This window comes from Anopheles stephensi, chromosome 2, assembly GCF_013141755.1.
Source record: "Anopheles stephensi strain Indian chromosome 2, UCI_ANSTEP_V1.0, whole genome shotgun sequence".
Lineage (NCBI taxonomy): Eukaryota > Metazoa > Arthropoda > Insecta > Diptera > Culicidae > Anopheles > Anopheles stephensi.
This window is the reverse complement of record NC_050202.1, coordinates 50,833,976-50,854,527: the sequence shown is the minus strand read 5'-3', so window position 1 is coordinate 50,854,527 and position 20,552 is coordinate 50,833,976. Positions and strand designations below refer to the sequence as shown.

The following is a 20,552-nucleotide window of genomic DNA, read 5'->3' as shown; positions in this document are numbered from 1 at the left end:
GCTGCGCAGAGAGGATTACACTAATTAGCTTGTAAATAATAAATTGATAGCATTTGCGTGGCCGGCTGCGATAGGGCGCGAGCGCGTGTCGATTAAACGATCAAGTGGAAAGTAATGCAATCGTTCGCTTGTTTCATGTTGCGGTAATAGATTTTTCTTCCTCCACGTATGAACGCCAAAGCCCGTGCGAGAGAGAGATCGAGAGAGGCCGGGTGAGTGATTAAAATAATTCTATCAAAATCAAATCGCAAATCACACGCAATCACCGTTTTCCTAAGAATTGGTTCGCTCTCTTTAAATCGTTCGTGAAAACGGCGGTACGGCCCACAGCTGGTGGGAGTGGTCGGCTCGGCTAACCGTAAGCGATATCAAATCACATCATCATTACCATCAACTACGCCACCACAGTTTAATGGGAAATTTAATCAACCGTATAATCGATTACTAAAGTCGATTGTAAGTCGGACAATATTGCTGCTTCACTCTTCTTTCCACCGTCACCGGGGGGGTCGACGGCTAAATTTTATGCTCCGTTGAACAGTGCCGGATGTTAACAGCAGCAACAAGCGGCTGGCCGTTAGGACAAGCTTGCGTCATAATTACACAAATAAAGTATAATTTAGTGCTTTACAAAAGCGAACTGGTTGACGGTTGACCGGGGTGTTGATCTCTAACCTGGCTGACTGGTCAATGTTTTACCGTGCGGTAATTTGATCGGTAAGTTGTGTCAATCAAACTTTTTCCCAGCGTTCTCAAATGCAAAACTTTTTAAGAAAGCAAATTTCAGAAGCTTTTTTGAAGCCCAGTAATAAAACTAACAAGGCCCAACTTGAACTAATTTGAACTATTTGTATATGTTTTCAGGTGTCCTTGTAGAACTAATAATTAACCAGATAAAATACCACCGAAAGGAATCTAGAGGCTTCCTTCAGGGAGAAGGAGAGTAATGGAAAACGCCTCATCTACCAGGAGACCTTGGAATGGAACAGATTTCATGTCGTTCAAAGGACCTCGTCAAGTAAAAAATATTTTAGCAATAGGGAACTGGTTGTCTGATCCTTATCTACCAAAGGACCTCCAAATTTAATCGACCACATTTACCAGGAGTCCTTCTAATGATGTTCCATTCACGTCGTTCAAGGGATCTTGGTTGCCAAAATTTTTTTTCGACTAGAGGGGAGTCGTTTCCGACGACGTCATTTAGCAAGGGATCTCAAAATGGAATAAGCCTCATCACCTAAGAGACCTCGCTGTAGAACAAGTTCCACATTCGTTCATCTACCAAGCAATCTACTAGGATTCCAACTAGGAGGAAACTCTTTGTCGATGCGTCATCTACCAAGAGACATCACGGATGAATAGGACAGAGGTCCAGCAAGAAACTATTCAGTCGAAGAGCCTTAGTTACTAATAGGCCTTTGGCGTCTTAGTTGCCTTATTATCCAAGCAACTTTATCGCAGAATGGATCTTTTAACTATATAATATCTGCAACTAACTAACTATATAAAGGGGATCTTAGCGTACATGAGATCCATAAGGATCCAAGTGTCATGCTCAGAGTAATTTCCGCCACCGATCTTCTTAAGTCTTCTTCATCTTCTTACTTGGGACTGCAACCTCGAGAGGTCTTGGCCTGCCATTTCTGGCTTTCTGTGACTGGATTTTACCCGTAGTAAAGTAGTCTGGATGGGTTTGAACCCCGGTCCTGCCGTGTTAAGACCGGCCCCATTATCGACTCTGCCACCGGACCGGACCGCCTTGCGAATCCTCTACTACGAATCTCGGCGAATCTAGACCGGACCGCCTTACCTCTCAAGTCTAGATTCGCCAAAAAAAAAAAAAAATAAAAATCCACATTGCAGCACCTGTCACGATCTGACGCGGACATTTCTCGGCTACAGTTTATAGCCCGAGTATTTAGATTCTGAGGCTTTTGAAGCACAAAGAAATTACAATCCAACAAAATTGCATACTTTCAGGCGCTTATTATGCTCAGGAGAGGGTTTAATTTAATTAGAATCCTGTATCGGACTTATCTAGAATAAAATAATTCTTCAAAGCTTAATTAGGTAAAAGACTCGAGAAGGCCCCCCTAGAATCTTTTGTGTGCAGCACTGTAGCCTGTCATTTTTGTTGTACGGTGGGATTTCTGTATGGTCAAAACCCATTTGATGTAAACATTGTGCATTGTTCCTTAATACTGTTAATAGACAGCGAGTAGAACTTGATAATATACATTGTAACAAGTGGTTTGAGATTAGGATATTCTTATGTTTCCTCCTTTGCTGAATATCAATGCAAGGTAACAAGTATTCATCGAATTACTGTTCCGTTACCGTCCGAGAACGCCGTACATGTTTTAGGCCCGATTGTTCACCCCTAGTGCGACTGAAAACTAGTACGAAGCCCCTGTAACCCAAAATGAATGGTAGGGTTAGCGGAGAGGGGGTTTTAATCAAATAATAACAATATTTTATTCGACTTTCTTCAACCAATTTTGACCACACTGAAAGCACACTGAAAGCTCACTGTGAAGCTCTCGCAACGTGTACTGCGGATTGCATACCTTTAGGCGTAAATCCTACAGCGCCTAACAAATTTTGTCAGGGGGGGGGCCTTCTCGAGTCTTTTACCCTTAATTATGTTTAAATCAATTTGAATTAAAGCTTAACACCTTGGCTCCAGTTTCAAAACAGGCTAGTGCTTCTGTTGGAAAGTTTCTTGTGATCACGCTCTCAAAGGCCATAACAGTCAACACGATAAACTGATGTATTGAAAACAAAAAAACGGAAAGCCGATTTTAATATACAACACTGCACTACAGAATCTGGGGCGATATCATCAATTGAAGCAACTCTTCAGTGTTTCAGTTTCCCTGTAAGTCCAAAGTCACAGGTTGAAAAATGGAATCGAATAATATATGCGCAGACACAATTTGAAATCGTACCTACTCCACTCCCCGACCGTGTCCAACCAGATACAATACATGCTGGTGGAATGGACAGGGAAAGTAGATTAACTGTATGTTCATAAACATTGCTCGCCCATCACCGTTCCGAGCTCACTCAATCATGGACCCTATACCCAGCGACCGGTAATCATCCATCCCGAGTAGCTGAGAGCGCATTGGTAATGTGCCTAAATTCAATAGAACCCGTGCGTCTACTATTGTTGATAGCAGATTCTACTACTACGTGTCCACCGTCCGTCCGTCCGTGGCCCCCTCAGCCGAACCGGAATTGAATATGTATAAGGCACTGTCGAGGATTGTTGGCGTACGCCTGACTGGTACAGGCACAATGGTATTATGCCATTGCATTGATGGGCACTTTTCCTCGCCAACGGACACACCGCCATCATCCTCAGCATCACATTACATCCAGCACAGCACAGCACATGCAACAGATTACTATGCAGCTGCTTTTTCTACCCTCTCGCACACATCTACCGTTCGGCGTTCGGCTTCCGAAGATGGGAAGCGATTGTTCCACTGGGAACTATTTATCTGTCAGTCAGAACCAAAGGCACACTACCTTCACGCACGCAGTTCGAGGCAGAGCGAGCGTCGTACCAGCGAACCGTACCGATGAGATACCGTCCAAATTAGCATTCATCTCACCACGCCCGACCGGCGTTAATTTGCCCGATAGATTCCGGACAGGACTTCTTCGGGCTTACCCCCCTCCACCCGCCAACCCCCCCGGCAAGTCTCGCCACCAGTCTCGGGAGATTGCAACCGGCAATATCTGTCCGGCCACTGCGGGATCAATTTGCGAAAACTTTACTTGCACGCGCATCTTGCATCACCCTCCCGTTGACAATGCGCCCCACTGTGACTGGAGTTTGTTCACACCGATGTTGACAAGCTTATGTGCGAGCGAGCATCCCAATGGCCGACGGTTTGATAATAAGGTTCTAACATCCGGGCCTGATGGAGCAGCCTGGTGCTTCACGGGGGCTTTTTTTTTGCAAAATGGTTGCCGAGGTTTCTGCGAAAATCCCGGCTGGAACGAGCCGTTGCATAATGTTTTGCGGTTCCACCTGGTCTTTTACTCAGCTTCACGGGGGATGAAAAAAAAAACAACAACACCAAGCGGCTACTTACCGGTCGAGCGAAACGGCTATCAAACTGTAGACGGATGCTGCCACGGAAACGCCCTGTATGTAGGGTACGGTTTTGCACATCAACCAACCGAGCATCCACGCTGCAATGAGAGAGAGAGAGAGAGGGAAAGGGTGAATGAAGAACGGTGTTAGACACGCGGGACACAATAAGGATTGTTGTCTTGCCGACCGAGGAGAACAACACAAACAGCAGCACCATTTCCGGCGAAAGTTTGATTAGACTGTTGGCCGTTGCGTTATTTCTCCCGAAGCAATCAAAAGCCGGCCCGATTGCTGAGATCGGAGTTGGATTGCTGGAAAGTTTGGCAACGAAAGCTCCGATCCTGTTGTGGTGGAGAGTTGAAATTCCCTACAGCTTGCTGTATTTAAAACATTTCAATAACGGACGTGCAGTTAAGTGAGGCTTTCCCGATTTATATTCACAACCATATTGCAGCGAGAGCTCAATTTAATTAATAGCTAATGATAATTTCATGTTTCCCGGGGCAGGAATCTCTTAAAAGAAATTCTACCCCATCGTTGAGGATAGAGAGGGGAATGAAAGTAATTGCAAAATGTCAATCAGGGTTCGTATAATGTAGTTCCCGCTCGCACAGCTTATCTATCCGACAGATATCCGAGCGGTGTATTTGTTGTTGTTTCCTTCCACCGCCTCACTCCATGCTGCAATGGCATCAAAATGCATTCAGTGCGCCAAAAATAGATACCAGAACAATCTCCAACAACCCAACCCGGTGCTGGGGGTTTTCGTGAAATTGGAGAACAGCTGATCTCTGCGCTGCGCAGCGCTCGTACCCGAGAACCAGATAAAACCCTCAAAGACCTCACCTGACTTTTGACCTTTACCTTCGATGCGATGCTGCACTCCGTTCGACAGCGTACTCAAATAATTTGCTTCGTAACGTCGTTCGCCGCCGGAACGTTACGTACCCATGTGGACGAAGAATATTCAACGCTGCAGAGCAATAGGAAGAAAAAAAATCAACCACACGAGGGCAGCAAAAGCTTCCTTTTCCATCACTCGTCGACGCGAGCGAGTTGACCCGGATGCCGGGTCCACACGATCCGCCATCCACAAATGTCACGGGGTTACATAGTGCAGCACGCTCACTGCTTTGAAATCGAAAATTTCCCAGCTCCGTCTTGCGGTTCTTACCGGATGGTAGATTACGCGCTTGCCAGGGAACCGTCTCCAGCAGCCGCGCGTCAAGTGCAAACCGCAAAGTCTAGTGCGCGCGAGGAGGAACGTCCCAGGAGGAAGCCTGCCCCTCTTTTGGGGGGGTGAGTATGGGTGGTTATACCGGTGCTGCTGCATTTGTTTGCGCTTTTCCGTCGCTAAGGAGAAGTGTAGAGGCTTCATGTTGGGCTTGTCTGTGCGCAAAAGAGACGAATCTCATTAACCGCGAAGGATGTGAAAATGGGTAGGCCTCGTTACGTCATTAATGTCAGCGCGTTATGCACTGACTGTAACTGAACCATTTTACAGCGTACGGTGGCGCGAATGGGTGCCAGCCGGCAAACCATATGCACCACTGCAATGCGATGTGATACCATCATAAAATGACAACTGCACCAACCAAGGACAGCCTCAACAGCCAAATGTACTATCTCAACAATCGTCACTGTGATAGTTGGTGACATAATGCGTGCAAAATGTTACCAGCAGGAGCAGGATGTTGTCAAAAATCTTGATTCAAATTTAAAGACAAAAAAAGTAACACACACACACACGCACTGCATTCGTCAGGAGCTGCTCGAATCACCCATCACTGTACGCAGCACTTGCAGCGGGGAACTTTCTCTTCTTTCGCTCTGGCTGACAGGTTCCGCAGAACGAACCTTTACATCCCGAAACGGTTTCTCCATGGCACACCTTAACGCCACGTCTCGGGTACGCTAGGGTACGTACTTTACATCACCACACATCTAACGCGTTACTAATAATTACCGGCGAAGAACTTTTAGCAGCTGCAGCAGCAGCGTCCCCCAACGGTTACACATAAGCGGCTAAAGCGGAAAGTTTGCTTAAAGTTTGTTACTTTGAGTTTCGAGCGAGCTGAGACTAAAGCCCAGTGCAGTCGGGAAAGTTGAAACAAATAATGGCACCTTAAGGTGTGCGAGGCTTCCAGCTAATGGCGGCGCAAGGTTCATTAATAATTACATGTAGCTAAACGTTCATTAGCGGCTGTGTTCGTGGTTCGAATTGGGAGGTCAAGAACATTGACTAATGGCAGGCAGTCCCCATAAGATTAGGCAGGAATATTGTGACATTTTTTAAAGTAATTTATTAAACCATCCGGAGATAGCTTCCTACTTTCATTTTCTAAACCCGGATGCAATAAGTCCCGAAAAGTTTTTTAACTTGTATAAAAACAAAACATCATCCTGTTTTCGGATGTACCATTACAAAAAATACTCCATCACTTAGGTCCATTTATTTCCCTCTGCAAATTTTGAGGATGCACCCAAAATGGTGAAGATTAAGTTTAAAATCCTCCAACTATTAGGCCCACAACTAGCGCCAGGGATCATTGTCGCTAGTGTTAATCTTAATTTTTAAGTTGATAGCAGGCTTCGAAGGATTAGGCCAGAGACCCAGAGGTCTCTGAAAGACTGTAACACCCAACGATGGCTAATGGAGAAAATACAATTTTAGTCCAAAGGATTCTGGCTCTTTATTTGGCCATATGTTTGGACACAAGCTTGAAAATCGTCTCTCCCTGTGAAGATCCTGAAGTCTATTATTTCATGCTTTTGGCAGTCAATGTCGGACGACTTTATTCGAAACACGTATTCTGGCTTCTAATGCCGTGTTGTGATCGTAAAAGTTAGAGATCCGCTAGCATTAAAATTCTCCTCAACTTTGAACTTTTAGCAGTTCTACATTTTACAACTTGTTTAATATCGTCTCTGACTACAATTAATATCCTTGACATCGGATACGCATCAAAGTTCCGATATACTTTTTCAAATGCGACGAAGACAAAGTACCTACTTGCCGGAGGCTCTGACCGTGAAAGAGCACGACTCGGAAGCAGAGTACTAGTTGACGGCGACGATCTTGGGGTAGTGGAGGAGTTTTGCTACCTTGGCACGATCGTAACTTCGGATAATATCGTAATCAGCGAAACCGACAGGCACCACAGTCTCCTGAGATCCAAAAGAGACGCCATATGTAGCACACTGATAAGGCCGGAAGTCCGCTACGGCCACCAGTTCTGGACTATTCTGGTAGAAGACACCAATGCACTCGGCATCTTCGAGCACTGGGTGCTAAGGAAAATCTTTGGCGGTGTGTGCGAGCAGGGCATGTGGAGAAGGAGGATGAACTACGAGCTAGCTGCGCTGTTTGGCGATGTAGACATTCTGACAGTTGCCAAAGCCAGAAGGATACGCTGGTTAGGGCACGTGATGAGCATGACGGACTCATGTCCTACCAGGAAGATGCTCGCTAGCTGCCCGTTCGACACGAGGCGTAAAGGAGCACAGCGAACTCATTGGCTGAATCAAGTGGATTCAGACCTGCGTTTTGGAGTGTAGCCATCAGTGCAGTGCTCCGAGACCCACAACTGGCGGTCGAATACCATCCGGGACGTTTTCCCGTACGCAGAACTGTCTATATAGCTACAGGTAAAATCATATCAAAGGAAGCCAGCAGTGGCAGGTCAAGACCTTCCCAAATTGAGTTCTTCCGAGTGGCAAAGCAGAAGAGCAGAAGAGCAGCTGACAATTCCTCATATTTAACATCAGTTTAATTTGCCCGACCGTGCTAGAAGCATGTATCTGATGTCAGCCAAGCTAATGCAATGATGAGAACAGGTAAAAATCACAGGATGATCTTTCATCTCGACTCGGATTGATCGACAGACGTCTTGTGAGATCTGAGTCTCTTGAAGTTTCTGAAAGGGTTTCCCCCGTTTACGTTTATATGCCTTACTTTAGACGTTAGTCGTCGGCACCGGTCTGAAACACCGATCATATAACACTAAAACTAACAGAAGAGAGAGAGAGAGCGAGATACATTCTTATCAATTATGTGTTGTTTCAGCTACCTATTTCAACTACTAGTACAATAGTGCTTTCAGGTAAATTAATCCTCGCTCTGTCTGTCGCCACAATGGGAGCCACGGTTTTGCACCGAACTTGTCACATTGTTTTAGCCGGTGCCTATTGTTCCGTTCAATGGCTGCTGCGGTGATAATGAGATGTAGCTTTAAAGCATAATAGTTACCCCACAAAAAAGGATTGTGTTTATGATTCTTTTAAAGAACATTCAATATCGATTTCACTTCCACATTCCCATGCTTGTTTGCTTGCTCATACATCGCCTCTAGTCCAGGCCCATCTTAACCAGGCCAGAAGAGACGAAAGTGATGTGAAGTGATGAATCAATCTCACCGCCAGTGGACGATAAATCAAATTTGCAAAGTGCAAAAGTGCAGCAATTACAATTATCACCATTTACCCACACGTTCAACCACTTCCCGACCCCATACTACAGAGAGTGCGTCTTGTTCTTCGCCTTTGTTTTGCCTACCATGGCGTATCCCATCTCATAATGGCGGCGATCTCACAAACATCCCATAATGGGTCGCTTCCTGTCCCCTGCACTGTTCCTGTCCTCGAGACGGTTTTGCTTCCCACTGCAACCTTTCCTGAGCGGGCACACATGTACATGTAGGCATTAAATTAATGGCGTTTATAGGTTCGGTGCATATGCACAATGGCTTTTCGCTCTCCGTGGACACAGTTTTACTTCAATGCCGTCTTCGCTGGCATGCTCCTTGTGACAGGATCGCTTTTTTTTCTTCTTTGCTCTTCATTCACGCCACCATTGTTTGTTCGCTGTACCTTCAACGCAGCAGCAGTTCTTGTTTTACAACGCCGTGGGTCAGCTACCCGTGATGGTGGCGATGGTGTTGCGCAAAATCCTACAAACATGTATGTTTCGTCGACTGCCGGTCTGGTTCTATTGTCCTGCTCACGTTTATGATGAGTTGAGTTGATTTTACAAGCCGCCCGATGTTGGTGGGTTTGCTCGGTGCATAGTGCAAAGCTATTCCTCCGAAGTGAATGATAAGTTAAGAATTATTATAAAAAACTGATATGCATTTTTACTCTCGAAATAACCTGCTTTAGCAAACATGTCTCAAAAGCTTATTCTTCCTTATCCCTTCATAGAAGTAAATTTCCAGGGGAACCCCTCCATATGAACGTGTGCTCTGGACTTATCAATTCATAGTGCGTCCAATTGTGTGACTGCTGTACAGAGCTACGAGTGAAAAAGGCTGTAAGATGGTTGGCGTACACAAAATGGTGAAGAAAATTATTTCCGTCATCACGGTAAAGAGTTCCGTGGTAGCTTCTTTGAATAGATCCTTTTTGTTGCTGTCGTTTTCTAGCAAAGGTTTCGAAGCACCAGCATTATGCAGGAGCGACCATTCCATTGAGATGTGACATTAGATTCATGGTGCATGGTAGAAGCTTCCAACAGGTAGGAAGTACAAGGTGACGTATCATCGTCATTAAAAATTTTTGTTTGTTGTGTTGCTGTTTTATCTTTAAATCTGGTGTAATTACCCGAATGGCAATGTACTGACACGTTATGTCAAAACGCCTAAAATTATGCTATGACATATCAAAAAGTAAGCCATGATATGCGTAACATGTATCGAATAGCTTGAACAAACACAACTTAAATAATTCATGATTAATATCATTAATGAAATTGATTCTATTGAATAATTTTTGCTTAACTTTAGATAAAAATTACAACATCAACCCAAAGTCAAAACAAGGCACATTAAAGTTGCACGAAAAAATCTTACACAATCCTACATTTTAATGCCTTAAAAAGTAAAATAAAAAACGATCTACAATTTTCAGAATTTCATCCCGAGCTGAAATCAATCCACTGTTCTGAAGTATTTTGCTCTTCCGATTTAATTAAAATATGGTGAGTTCTTGGTAAAAGATATATTGTACAGAGCATTGTGCTTTTTAATCCATTAAAATCAATTGTGAGGTTTTAATAAAAAAAAACCCCTGCGTCCTAGAATATTGTTCGAATTTATTTTATCACCTTTAAGGATTACATGACAAATTATTGTAATATTACTGTGGAACTTTGGACAGCTCAATTTAGCGGGAAGCCAACTGTGAGGAAACGGCTTGCGATAGCACAACGATGAAGAAAATTATATATTTTCAACATTGTATTGCATACCTTCAGGCGCATACGGCGATTTAGGGATTCCGCGGCTCGAATGGCTTTTAAGCATATTTTGTCACTAGCCACAATAAACTTACTTTAACAAAAAAATGAAGTTCTATTTTCCTTAAATTTTATTTTATAAATGCTGCTCAAAAATTTTACAAAATATGTGTGGGGAGGCGCACATGGCAGAGAAAGACGGATGAGAAACAAACGCCGCTGCAAACGTTGGTGAGTCGTGTGTCCTGTTCTCCGTTCAAATACTTCTAATTGAATTATTTAAAACCAGCATCCGTTAAAGGTTAATCATAACATCATTAACCATCCGCTAAATGTCACCGAGGGATCTCCCTTTCTACAGCGTGCTCGCCTTCCATCGGATTGGAACTGTGCAACTATTAATGTATGCCCACTAATCCCCACCGGACAAGCTGTGAGAGCTTTGCAGAAGATAGTTTGCTGTAGGAGGACCAACACTAAGGCTTCCCGGTTTAGGAGTGGGAAGGGTTTAATGCTTTCCGGAGTGTCTGCCTCAAGACTCGCTTCCACGCTAGCCGTCCCACCCCTGTGGATTGCATTGAAGTGTAAATATTTGACTCGCAGCTGGGCAACCATCCGCTCCATGCAAGTCCTTAAGAAACAATTTCAAGGCCAACGGGGGTCTAAAACGTGGGTAGTATCCGGCAGTCCGTGTTATTTGACTCATACCGATTCTCCGAGTGCCTTTTTCCCATGGTGACACTCTATTAAGGAGTCCCCGTGCTATACATTTGTCGAAACGTCGTTGGTCCGTGTGTGTGTGTATTTTTTCCGTCGCCTTTCTTGCCTCAAGAACCCCTAATGACGACGATAAGCTCTGGCCCCCGAGTTATGGGCGGGAGTACAAGAGTTTTCGAGAACGATCCTTCATCGTTCGTGGGAACCGAGCGGTTCAATCTACCGGAAGCGGACAACTCCTACGCGATTTTGACGTTCGATGGGGACTATCGACTGGAAGTCATAAATCGAAATCCGGCACGGCGGTATGGCCGGCGGTCGGATTGCGATACGGCGCGGGAGAGCAGGATGATGATCTTTCTTTCAATTTTCTCGCATCATCACAATAAAACCAGAGCATAGCTGCACTGAAATGAACGCCTTCGCCTCATCAGCGTATGTGTTTGGTGTATGTGGGAGGTGCACAAATGCAGTCTGTGGTTTCCCGTTGTACCACACACACAGGCACAGGCACACACGGAGAGCCACATGCAACCACATATTCTACAGTCGAGAGGCTTTTCGAGGCTAGATGATGATCACGGTTCGACGCCTTAAGAACGGTTCGATTGGCGGGTATTCTGATGGCGGTGGTGTGAAGCAGCTGACAGCGCTGGTAGAAATTAAATTACCCACAAAAAGTACGCCAAGTACAGCCTTTCTTTCGCTCAAGTGCATCACGCTCACGCTATGCATCTTGACATACTTTTCTTGCCCTGCCGCCCAGGACACAATATAAGGAGGGACGAGAGGATAGGGTTTCGTCCATTTTTTTTGCACTCAATCTTTAAACGAAACCGCATACATTCAGTGCCCTTCATCCATCGTCACTGCAGCCTGCACACGCCTGCCGGACACACACACACACACACACAGTTCCACGTCCCCCGGTAGGGCCTGGAGGGCAAACTCATTTGCGAGAGATTACATCGAGATAACGATCGTTTATGGATGCTTTTCCATTGAATTGAACCATTAATATTGAAGTTTTGGATGAGACAAACGGCGCATAGCAGTAGCAGCAGCAGCAGCAGCAGCAGCACACACAGATGCATGTGGTTAGTTAAGCGAAAAGATGTCGATGTTGAATGAAAATGTCACGTACGTAAGTGTGCTGAAAAATTGATATTAATATCCCTTGCGCTGTAATTGAGTATTGATCGAGAATCGGAAGCAAAATGGCGAACATACGGAACGGCCATTAACAACATTCTTTTTTTTGGGGGGGGTTTTTTGCTGTGACCTTCCGATTGGTCATCGAAACTATCTATGTTTGATTGTTTGCACGGGTTTTCTCTTCTTCACGCTGGATTGTTTGATAGTTTCGTGGAAGTTCTTCCGTTGTTCGTGCTTTACTTAGTTGGATTATTGATTTGTTGATTTTAGTTTGAATGTAAACGCCTACAGGTATGCAATTTTTTATCAACAGCAATATGCATTTTTATGCATGCATGCAGACATACTTATGTATACAGACATTTAGAGCAAATGCACCAAATTTGTTTGTTTTGGTTGTTTTTAAGCATTTATTTTTTCAATGTATGCTTATCTCACCTATGCATTAAAAATGAAAATAAAAGACTTGGTAAAAGACTCGAGAAGGCCCCCCTTAGAATCTTTTGTGTGCAGCACTGTGGCCTGTCATTTTTATTGCACAATGGGATTTTTGTAAGGTCATAACAAGTTTCATATAAACATTGTGCATTGTTCCCTAATACTTTTACTGGACAGCGAGTAGAGCAAGATAATATACATTGTAAGAAGTGATTTGAAATTTTATTATTCTTATTTTTCCTCCTTTTCTGAATATCTATGCCCGTTAACAAGTATCCATCGAACCAATGTTGCGTTACAGTCCGGGAACACTGTGTATGTTGCAAGCCTGATTGGTACCTCCCAGCGTGTCCAAAAATTATTACGTAGCTCCTGTAATCCAATATAAATGGTCAGGATAGAGGGAGGGGGATTTAATCCAATAATAAGCAATATTTCGTTCGATTTCGCTCAATCATTTTTGACCACACTGAAAGCACATGGTGAAGCACTTCGCAACGTGTACGGGCGGGTTGCATACTGTTAGGCGTAAAACGTATAGTGACGAACAAATTTTGTCAGGGGGGGGGGGGGGCTTCTCGAGTCTTTTAACAAAGATTTTAATGAGATTATAGCCATAACAAGTTTATATGACCCCGATATGAATTTGGCACATAGCATTTTATAAATAGCTTCCCTAAGGATGTCTCAATTCCATGCTGATTTTTTGTATCAATTTTGTGAAATGTTGAATAAATAAACTTTCAGCATGGTATAACAAGTGTCGGACGCTTTGGGATGAGCTCACCTTTATTGGTTTAACTACTTATGGTTTAGCATAAGCTGTTGAATAATTTTGCGCCTAAATGTAGGCAATTGTTGGGCACCATAAGTAAATTTTTCTTAATAAATCTTTACAATCAACGAAGCAGTGCTTGAACTGTGAGACGCTTAAATTGCACTTCTAATACATAAAATCACTGTTAGATTTAACCCTTACAAAAGCATTATTGACGAACAATAAAACAGGTTTGGCGGTAAAAGACTCGAGAAGGCCCCCCCTAGAATCTTTTGTGTGCAGCACTGTGGTCTGTCATTTTTGTTGTACAGTGGGATTTCTGTATGGTCAAAACCCATTTGATGTAAACATTGTGCATTGTTCCTTAATATTGTTAATAGACAGCGAGTAGAACTTGATAAAATACATTGTAACAAGTGGTTTGAGATTATGATATTCTTATGTTTCCTCCTTTGCTGAATATCAATGCAAGGTAACAAGTATTCATCGAATTACTGTTCCGTTACCGTCCGAGAACGCCGTGCATGTTTTAGGCCCGATTGTTCACCCCTACTGCGACTGAAAACTAGTACGAAGCCCCTGTAACCCAAAATGAATGGTAGGGTTAGCGGAGAGGGGATTTTAATGAAATAATAACAATATTTTATTCGACTTTCTTCAACCAATTTTGACCACACTGAAAGCACACTGAAAGCTCACTGTGAAGCTCTCGCAACGTGTACTGCGGATTGCATACCTTTTGGCGTAAATCCTACAGCGCCTAACAAATTTTGTCAGGTGGGGGCCTTCTCGAGTCTTTTACCGGTTTGGCAATAAAAATACCATTGACCTCGAAACGAATAGCTCTATTAACAAACTACTCTTAAAAGGAAAAATGGGTAATGCAATGTAATTACTTCTTTTCCACGACCAAAACTTCGCTAAACGAGCATTATGATTCCTTGGAAATTTTTGAATTTTTTATACTGTTTGCTGTCGATATCGAAGCAAGTGAGCAATGGCGATAATTTGAAATTTATGTTTTTCGTTTTTATCCATCTAATTGGATGTCAAATTTCAACAGCTTTTTCTGTTCGTGTCGGGAAGGAGTTTCGCGACGACCTGGAAAGCGTTTGCAACGAAACGAAACAGATATCAAAGTTGAACATACATCACAGTACATCACAAGATACGTCTTCATCATCTACTGGCATTAAAGAAGGCTTCAAAGCATATGAGAGGTTCAAAACAGGAAGCAGAACGCACAACATTATTGACTAAGCTGAGGCAACCGGCCAATACTGTCTCTTCCTTGAGATAATGTTGTCTAGCTAAATAGTAACGGAAAAGTCAGTCCTACCTACAGGGAGACCATTCGGACGAGATTTGATAGCCGATCCAACCGTGTAAAAATCATCCCTACTGCTGTTAGGTCCAATTTGGAGCTTAAAAATTATAAGGACTTGTTCATTGGAAATTTAACTTTTCATTCGAATTGAATAAAAAATAGCCCGTCGCATTGTACGATTGAAGTACCGGAATGGCTTTGCATCGTTTCGGGACTGTACTTTCAAATTCAGTTTAATAATTTTCCCTTTCCATTACATAAATCGGGTACAGTTTTATTTCAAGTAAATTTAATTATAGTTCTGAAAAACTGAAACTTCCCAAAGACACAATGAAAAAGTGAAACTGAGTCTGACCGAAAAAAACTGCACCTAATCTTTCCAACAATTTACTTGCGGCAGTTCTTGGGCGCCACGTAATTGTTCATTACCTTTCTAAGAAGCAAATTGCACCATTGTTTGCTTTTTCCTTTTTTGCACTATTCATTGCAATCTCCTTCTAAAAAGTAAAGTATTATTGCGCATTACAAGCAACACCAGGCCAAAAACAACAACAACAAACAAAACAAACGCGCCCGACTTTTTAAGTGTAGCATATTTTCTGTTCCGTTCCTTTGAGTGACGTTATGTGTGCTATGCCATCAAAGCAGCTTGCATTGCTCTTTGGCCGTAATGGCCGTGCCTAACGTGAGCAGCGCAGTGCTAGAGTGAAGGTCACGGTGAAACAATAGTAATAAAATTCGGCGACAGAGTCCTTGAAAAATAAAAGCAAAAAACCTAATAATGTTTTATACGTTCGAGGAAGCGAAAAAACAAACCTAATTTGAGGATGTTTGAACTTTCAGCGAGCAGCCATCAGGGGAAACTTAATGGTTCCTGTTTCATCGGGAAAATTACGAGAACTGTGATTGATTACGGCATATTGTTGTTATTCTTACGTGAAGGGATTAGTATTTTTATTGTGCCAAATATACAAAGAATCTGGGCGAGAAAATATAAGCTTAAACCTAACTCGGTACCCAAGGCCTGTCCCAACTGCCGGAAGCAAGAAAACTAGGTCAAACACCCTTTGTGTATTTTTTTCGGCTTTTCCTCCGTGAGGGTGGATGCATTTCAGTGCAACGGCTCCCCAAAGACGACTGGGGTTCGCCAGTTACTAGGCAACCGTGTCCGGAATTTCGTACAGGAAAGCATAAGCCCAAAGCTCATCCCAATCGTACGTCCAGCAGCGGAATGATTCGCCCCGGTCGGGTTGGAAAAAGCGAGTCCACACACAACCGATGGTACGGGGATTCGGGTTTTCGAACATCCGACCTTACATCCTTTCGGATTTCGAACCAAAACAGGTTTTCCCCTAATGGAAAGGCTGGAGAAAAATCGAACAACTCTCTCTCTATCCTCGCTGGATGCATCTGAAGGAAATGGCAATAATGCAATCGTTCGGGATATTATTCTCATTCTCTCCCGTTTATATTTCTCTCTCTCTCTCTCTCTCTCTCTTATTTTGTAGAATTTCGGGCTTCGACTTGGAGTGCATCCGGTGCTGTTTTTTCCGAGTGCAACGCCACCGTTCACCGATCGGTTCCGATGTTCGACTGACCTAAACACACACACACACGTCCTCAAGGTGCGTTGGTGTGCGTTTGGCCTGGTTTCTGACTCGGGCCCGTCTCGGCTGTCTGGGCAGGAAAATTTATGGGTTCAACTGCTCGACGTGTGTAGAGCCGTTGCAGACGAACCCAGTGCCCGATTTTCCGGCGAAGGTAGACGAAAAGGGGTTGAGCGTAAACGACCCGAGGTGCGGAAGGTAAGCAGGAAGTGAAAACACTACGGATGCATTTTCACTTCACGACAAAAGCTCTCTCTCTCTCTCGTACGCGCTCTTGCTCTGTCACACTTTCATGTTGCGCTCTGTCACAACTGTCACTCTCACACGTAGTGCCAGTGTGTGTTTGCCCATTTGCCTGCTAAGGCACGTTGCTGTAAAATGTTTGTGCTTAGACTGCTAATCCACCCCGAATGAAAATCCAACCCGTGTTGAGTTTGAGGTGTTTTCCTTCCTCCAGAACCGTAAGAATGTCCCAGTCGACAGACAGAGCCCCTGTTCGTTCAATTGTTCCAACTCGCCCAGTTACAGGAAGCGATGAAGTTCCTTGCCTCTGGGTTTGGAGTTTGGTCACGTTTGGCGGAAACCCTCCACCAAAAACCGACCATGCATAGGGGATGGGTATCGCCGTACGTGAGCCGTTTATGGATGGTGCACGGCCAACGCCAGACAACGGTGCATCACGTAAATCCGAAAAACCATTGTCCGGCCAGCGTATGACAATAGCTTTCACTACTATTCTTCCATCCCAACCTAGTGGAAAGGAATGGTTGCAGGATAGGGTGGTGGTAGTAGTGGGTAAATAGAGAAATAGAATTAAACTATCCAAAGCACTAGCTTTAAAGTGGGCTTTTCGGTTGTGCTTCCGGTTGAAGATTCATATTGATATTGTATTTGAAGTAAGTGGATCATACCGGGTAGGAATGTTATCTTTTTCGATTGGATTTAAACTCTCTTTAATTTCCATTTTTACGAGGCAGATTGAAATTTGTTCATTGAATGAAATACTACACGAAACATACATCAATCATCGATACAAGAATATTTTTCCCCGATGTTAAATGTACACATATAAGAGTATAATAATTGAATAAAGATTATTTTCTTGAAGTGCAGCTAAGTACCTAAAAGAGACCTTTAGGACAACATGTTAACACTTGTGTAAGCTATTGAAGAAAGGACTTCGATTTTATGGGCTTTTCTAAATAATTCATTTAAAAGATAATATTTGGAAATATTTAGGATGGCTATGAAATCGAACTCCTTTCGATAAAATCTTACATAAGAGTTAACATAATGTTCCCGAGGTCTCTATTTGTTGTACCAAGTACTTATACTCTCTAGCGGAGCTCTCTGTATATAACTTGTTTGGTAAGCAGCGCCCTCTAATGGAAACACTTCGTACTACGACAGCCACCGATGGTCTACATAATTGTGACACTAACTGTCAATAGGATCCGCAATGACTTAAGTCAGTTTTTAGGTAGGCGTTTTGACGTTTGACAGCTAAAATGCTGCCAGTTTTCCATAAAAACTGGGAATTCAGCTTAGATATCTAAATGCAGACGTATAACTTAGTTATCTAGACCGTCTCCCCATACGCAGGACTGACTATCCAGCACCGGGTAAACTCAAGTAACAGGAAGCCAAAAATGGCAGACCGAGACCTTTCAAACTTATAGTGCCAAAGAAGAAGAACTCTATGTCAATAAGATCCTTCTTCTTCTTCTTCCTTGGCACAACAACCTTGAGAGGTCTCGGTCTGCCATTTCTGGCTTTCTCTGACTGAATTTTACAAAACAAACAAACACCAGGTTTGAATATCAAATCTCGTCCTGACACCTCGTCCCCGTAGGCAGGGGTGACTTTCCGACTTCGAGGAGATCTTCTTCAAGGGAGCCGCAAATGACAAGCCAAAACCTCATGAGGTTCAGGATGCGTTGACCTGCTGTAGATTTAGTATGGTTGAACAATCTGAACAATTGAACAAATTTTTGACAGATGTTGGCTTAAAATTCCAGTATTTCAACTAAAGTTTTAATAGAAAAATTCCAGGCACCTGGCAAAACATTGGTAAAATAGCGCACCTGCATTACGGCAGCAAGGAAATTACGTTAATGACAGCTCCAGTGGTGGTTCGTTCGATCGATGGCCACCGATTCAACCCTGAGAGAGATTATTGCAAATTCCTCGAACGTGATCCCGAGTGTCTAAAACATTTTTGATAAGTTCATCAACGTTATTTCTGCCGTTTCAGCGTTACCTACATTAAGTGAATCAATACCAGTTGGCTTATTATGTATCCATCAGAGACCGTTACTCACAAACACAGACGGCTAGCAAAAGTATTTAAATCAAGCTCACCTTTAAGTGCAGCGTAGCAAGTAAGCGATAATTAAACCAGGCTACAAAACTGTACAGTGCAATGCTGGGGAACCGTACCAGCCAGCCAGCCAGCCAGCCAGCCAGCCAGCCAGTACTTTTAATGGTTCATATGGTAACAACAGTCACCGAGCTATTAGTTTACAGTTTGCAAATGACTTTTCAACCTCCCCTTCAAATCATTACCACGTACCAGGCAGACACGGCGGTACGGTGGTAAACAGAAGTTGAACTTGAACCTTTTCATCCGTCTGCCGTGTGCGTCTGGTAGGAGCAGGCACATCAAAACCACATGAGCGCTGTAATTATTGCATTTCCAATGAACTTGGAAACCTCCCGCCGAGCTGCCCCGCAGCGGTGCTGTGCCATGTAATTGAAGATGAGTTTTCTGATTGATGCATTCCAACAGCATCTTTTCCGAGTGCCTCGGTCCGTCAGGTTCTGCTCACTCAGTCTCGCACATAGTGGCCTCTGGAAAAGACGGCCGGCTATCGAGAATAGATAAACGAAATGGGGTTCCGTTAGGTTGCAATTTTACAACCAACCTGTTAACGGCCCGCCTGTGCCATAAAAACGGGAGGCGCTGGTCATCGCCTGATCGACCGAGGGCACTGAGCACCAGCAAAAGCTTCATCGCCTAGATACACATAAAACTTGGTCAAATCATCATATAGGATTGCTATCTCATTGCTCCGGAGCCGAGCTTGCGCCCCAACCCCCGGAACCCGACCCGCCCATGCTGACAGGCCGACACAAAAACACCAGCATAATATGCTGCAAAAGCATGCTGAAAGTTCATTCTCCCCTAGTTTGGGTTTTGGGCCCGCTTTCGGGGAGAACCACGGCGCAGCACCCGTAAACTGCGAAACGTTTCCGCAGGTGCAAGTGTTGGTGTGTTGGATCGGTGGGCTAGCTCTGCCTGTGTGCGTCCCACCACCCCGTTGTGCGCCTGTGTGTAGCAGTGTGCGAGCTTCCCAAACGCCCCAAATCGCGCTTATGTACAGGCTGAGGCTTTGCGATGACCTATTTATTTTATTCCCACTCATATCAGAATTGATTTTCCTTTCCGCTTTCCGGGGGTTCGAGTACCGGCGGAACGGGTGAAGGATTCGCGATAAAAACGCGTCCCCAGCATTCCTTCTCTTCCCTCCTGGCTTCCTTCGTTCAGCATTCGCTTTACGATCACCCGTATAAAAAAGCTGCATCAGTAATAAAGGGGGCGAAAAACAGACATGCGAAAAGGAAAATGTCATTTAAAGAGGCCGTTATGCCCACCCGTTGGAAGACGCATTCGAGCCGAAAAATTGGCCACCATATATAGAGGGGATACCGTACGGGGGTAGGGTAGGAAGCAGAAGGGGAAGAAAAGGGCAGGAACCAGCAAGAAGGGCAAAACAATCGTAGTACAAACATCTCGCACGCATGACTCTCGCATCCTTGGCTGCTCGCGGGCGATACGCAATTCCGGGAACAGGGCGCTGAGTACAATTGGGCGAGAAAGAATGTTGTCCGGATTAGCCGGAGATGGAAGTAAATGGGGAATGCTGGGTGTGAGTTGCGGTTTTTCCCTGGCGCGGCTCGTGCTAGCTACCATTGACCTGGAATCTCGGTCCTCGGTATAATCCACGCTTCTTAATACGCTTGAGTAGTCCGCCTAGATCTGCCGAGAGATTCCGTCTACTTTGCGGATTGCTTACGGACGCTCTCCACTTCTCTGCCTTCTTGTAGCTTGTAGCGTTGTCCTAAAAAACAAACCAGGCAAGAAGCTATCTGACAGGTGAAACATCAAACGGACCGGGATGGGTTGACCG

General features: G+C 44.1%; 1 protein-coding gene across 3 annotated transcripts in view; it reads right to left on the bottom strand.

Moving 5' to 3' along the window:
• The window catches only part of LOC118502576 (neuropeptide SIFamide receptor-like), a 118,201-nt gene that overhangs the window by 58,216 nt on the left and 39,433 nt on the right, over positions 1-20,552 (bottom strand). For all 3 annotated transcript variants that reach the window (XM_036034902.1, XM_036034905.1, XM_036034903.1), the window contains exon 3: positions 4,107-4,206. In XM_036034902.1, coding sequence (XP_035890795.1) covers positions 4,107-4,206 — 100 coding nt within the window. The remainder of the gene's footprint in view (positions 1-4,106; positions 4,207-20,552) is intronic.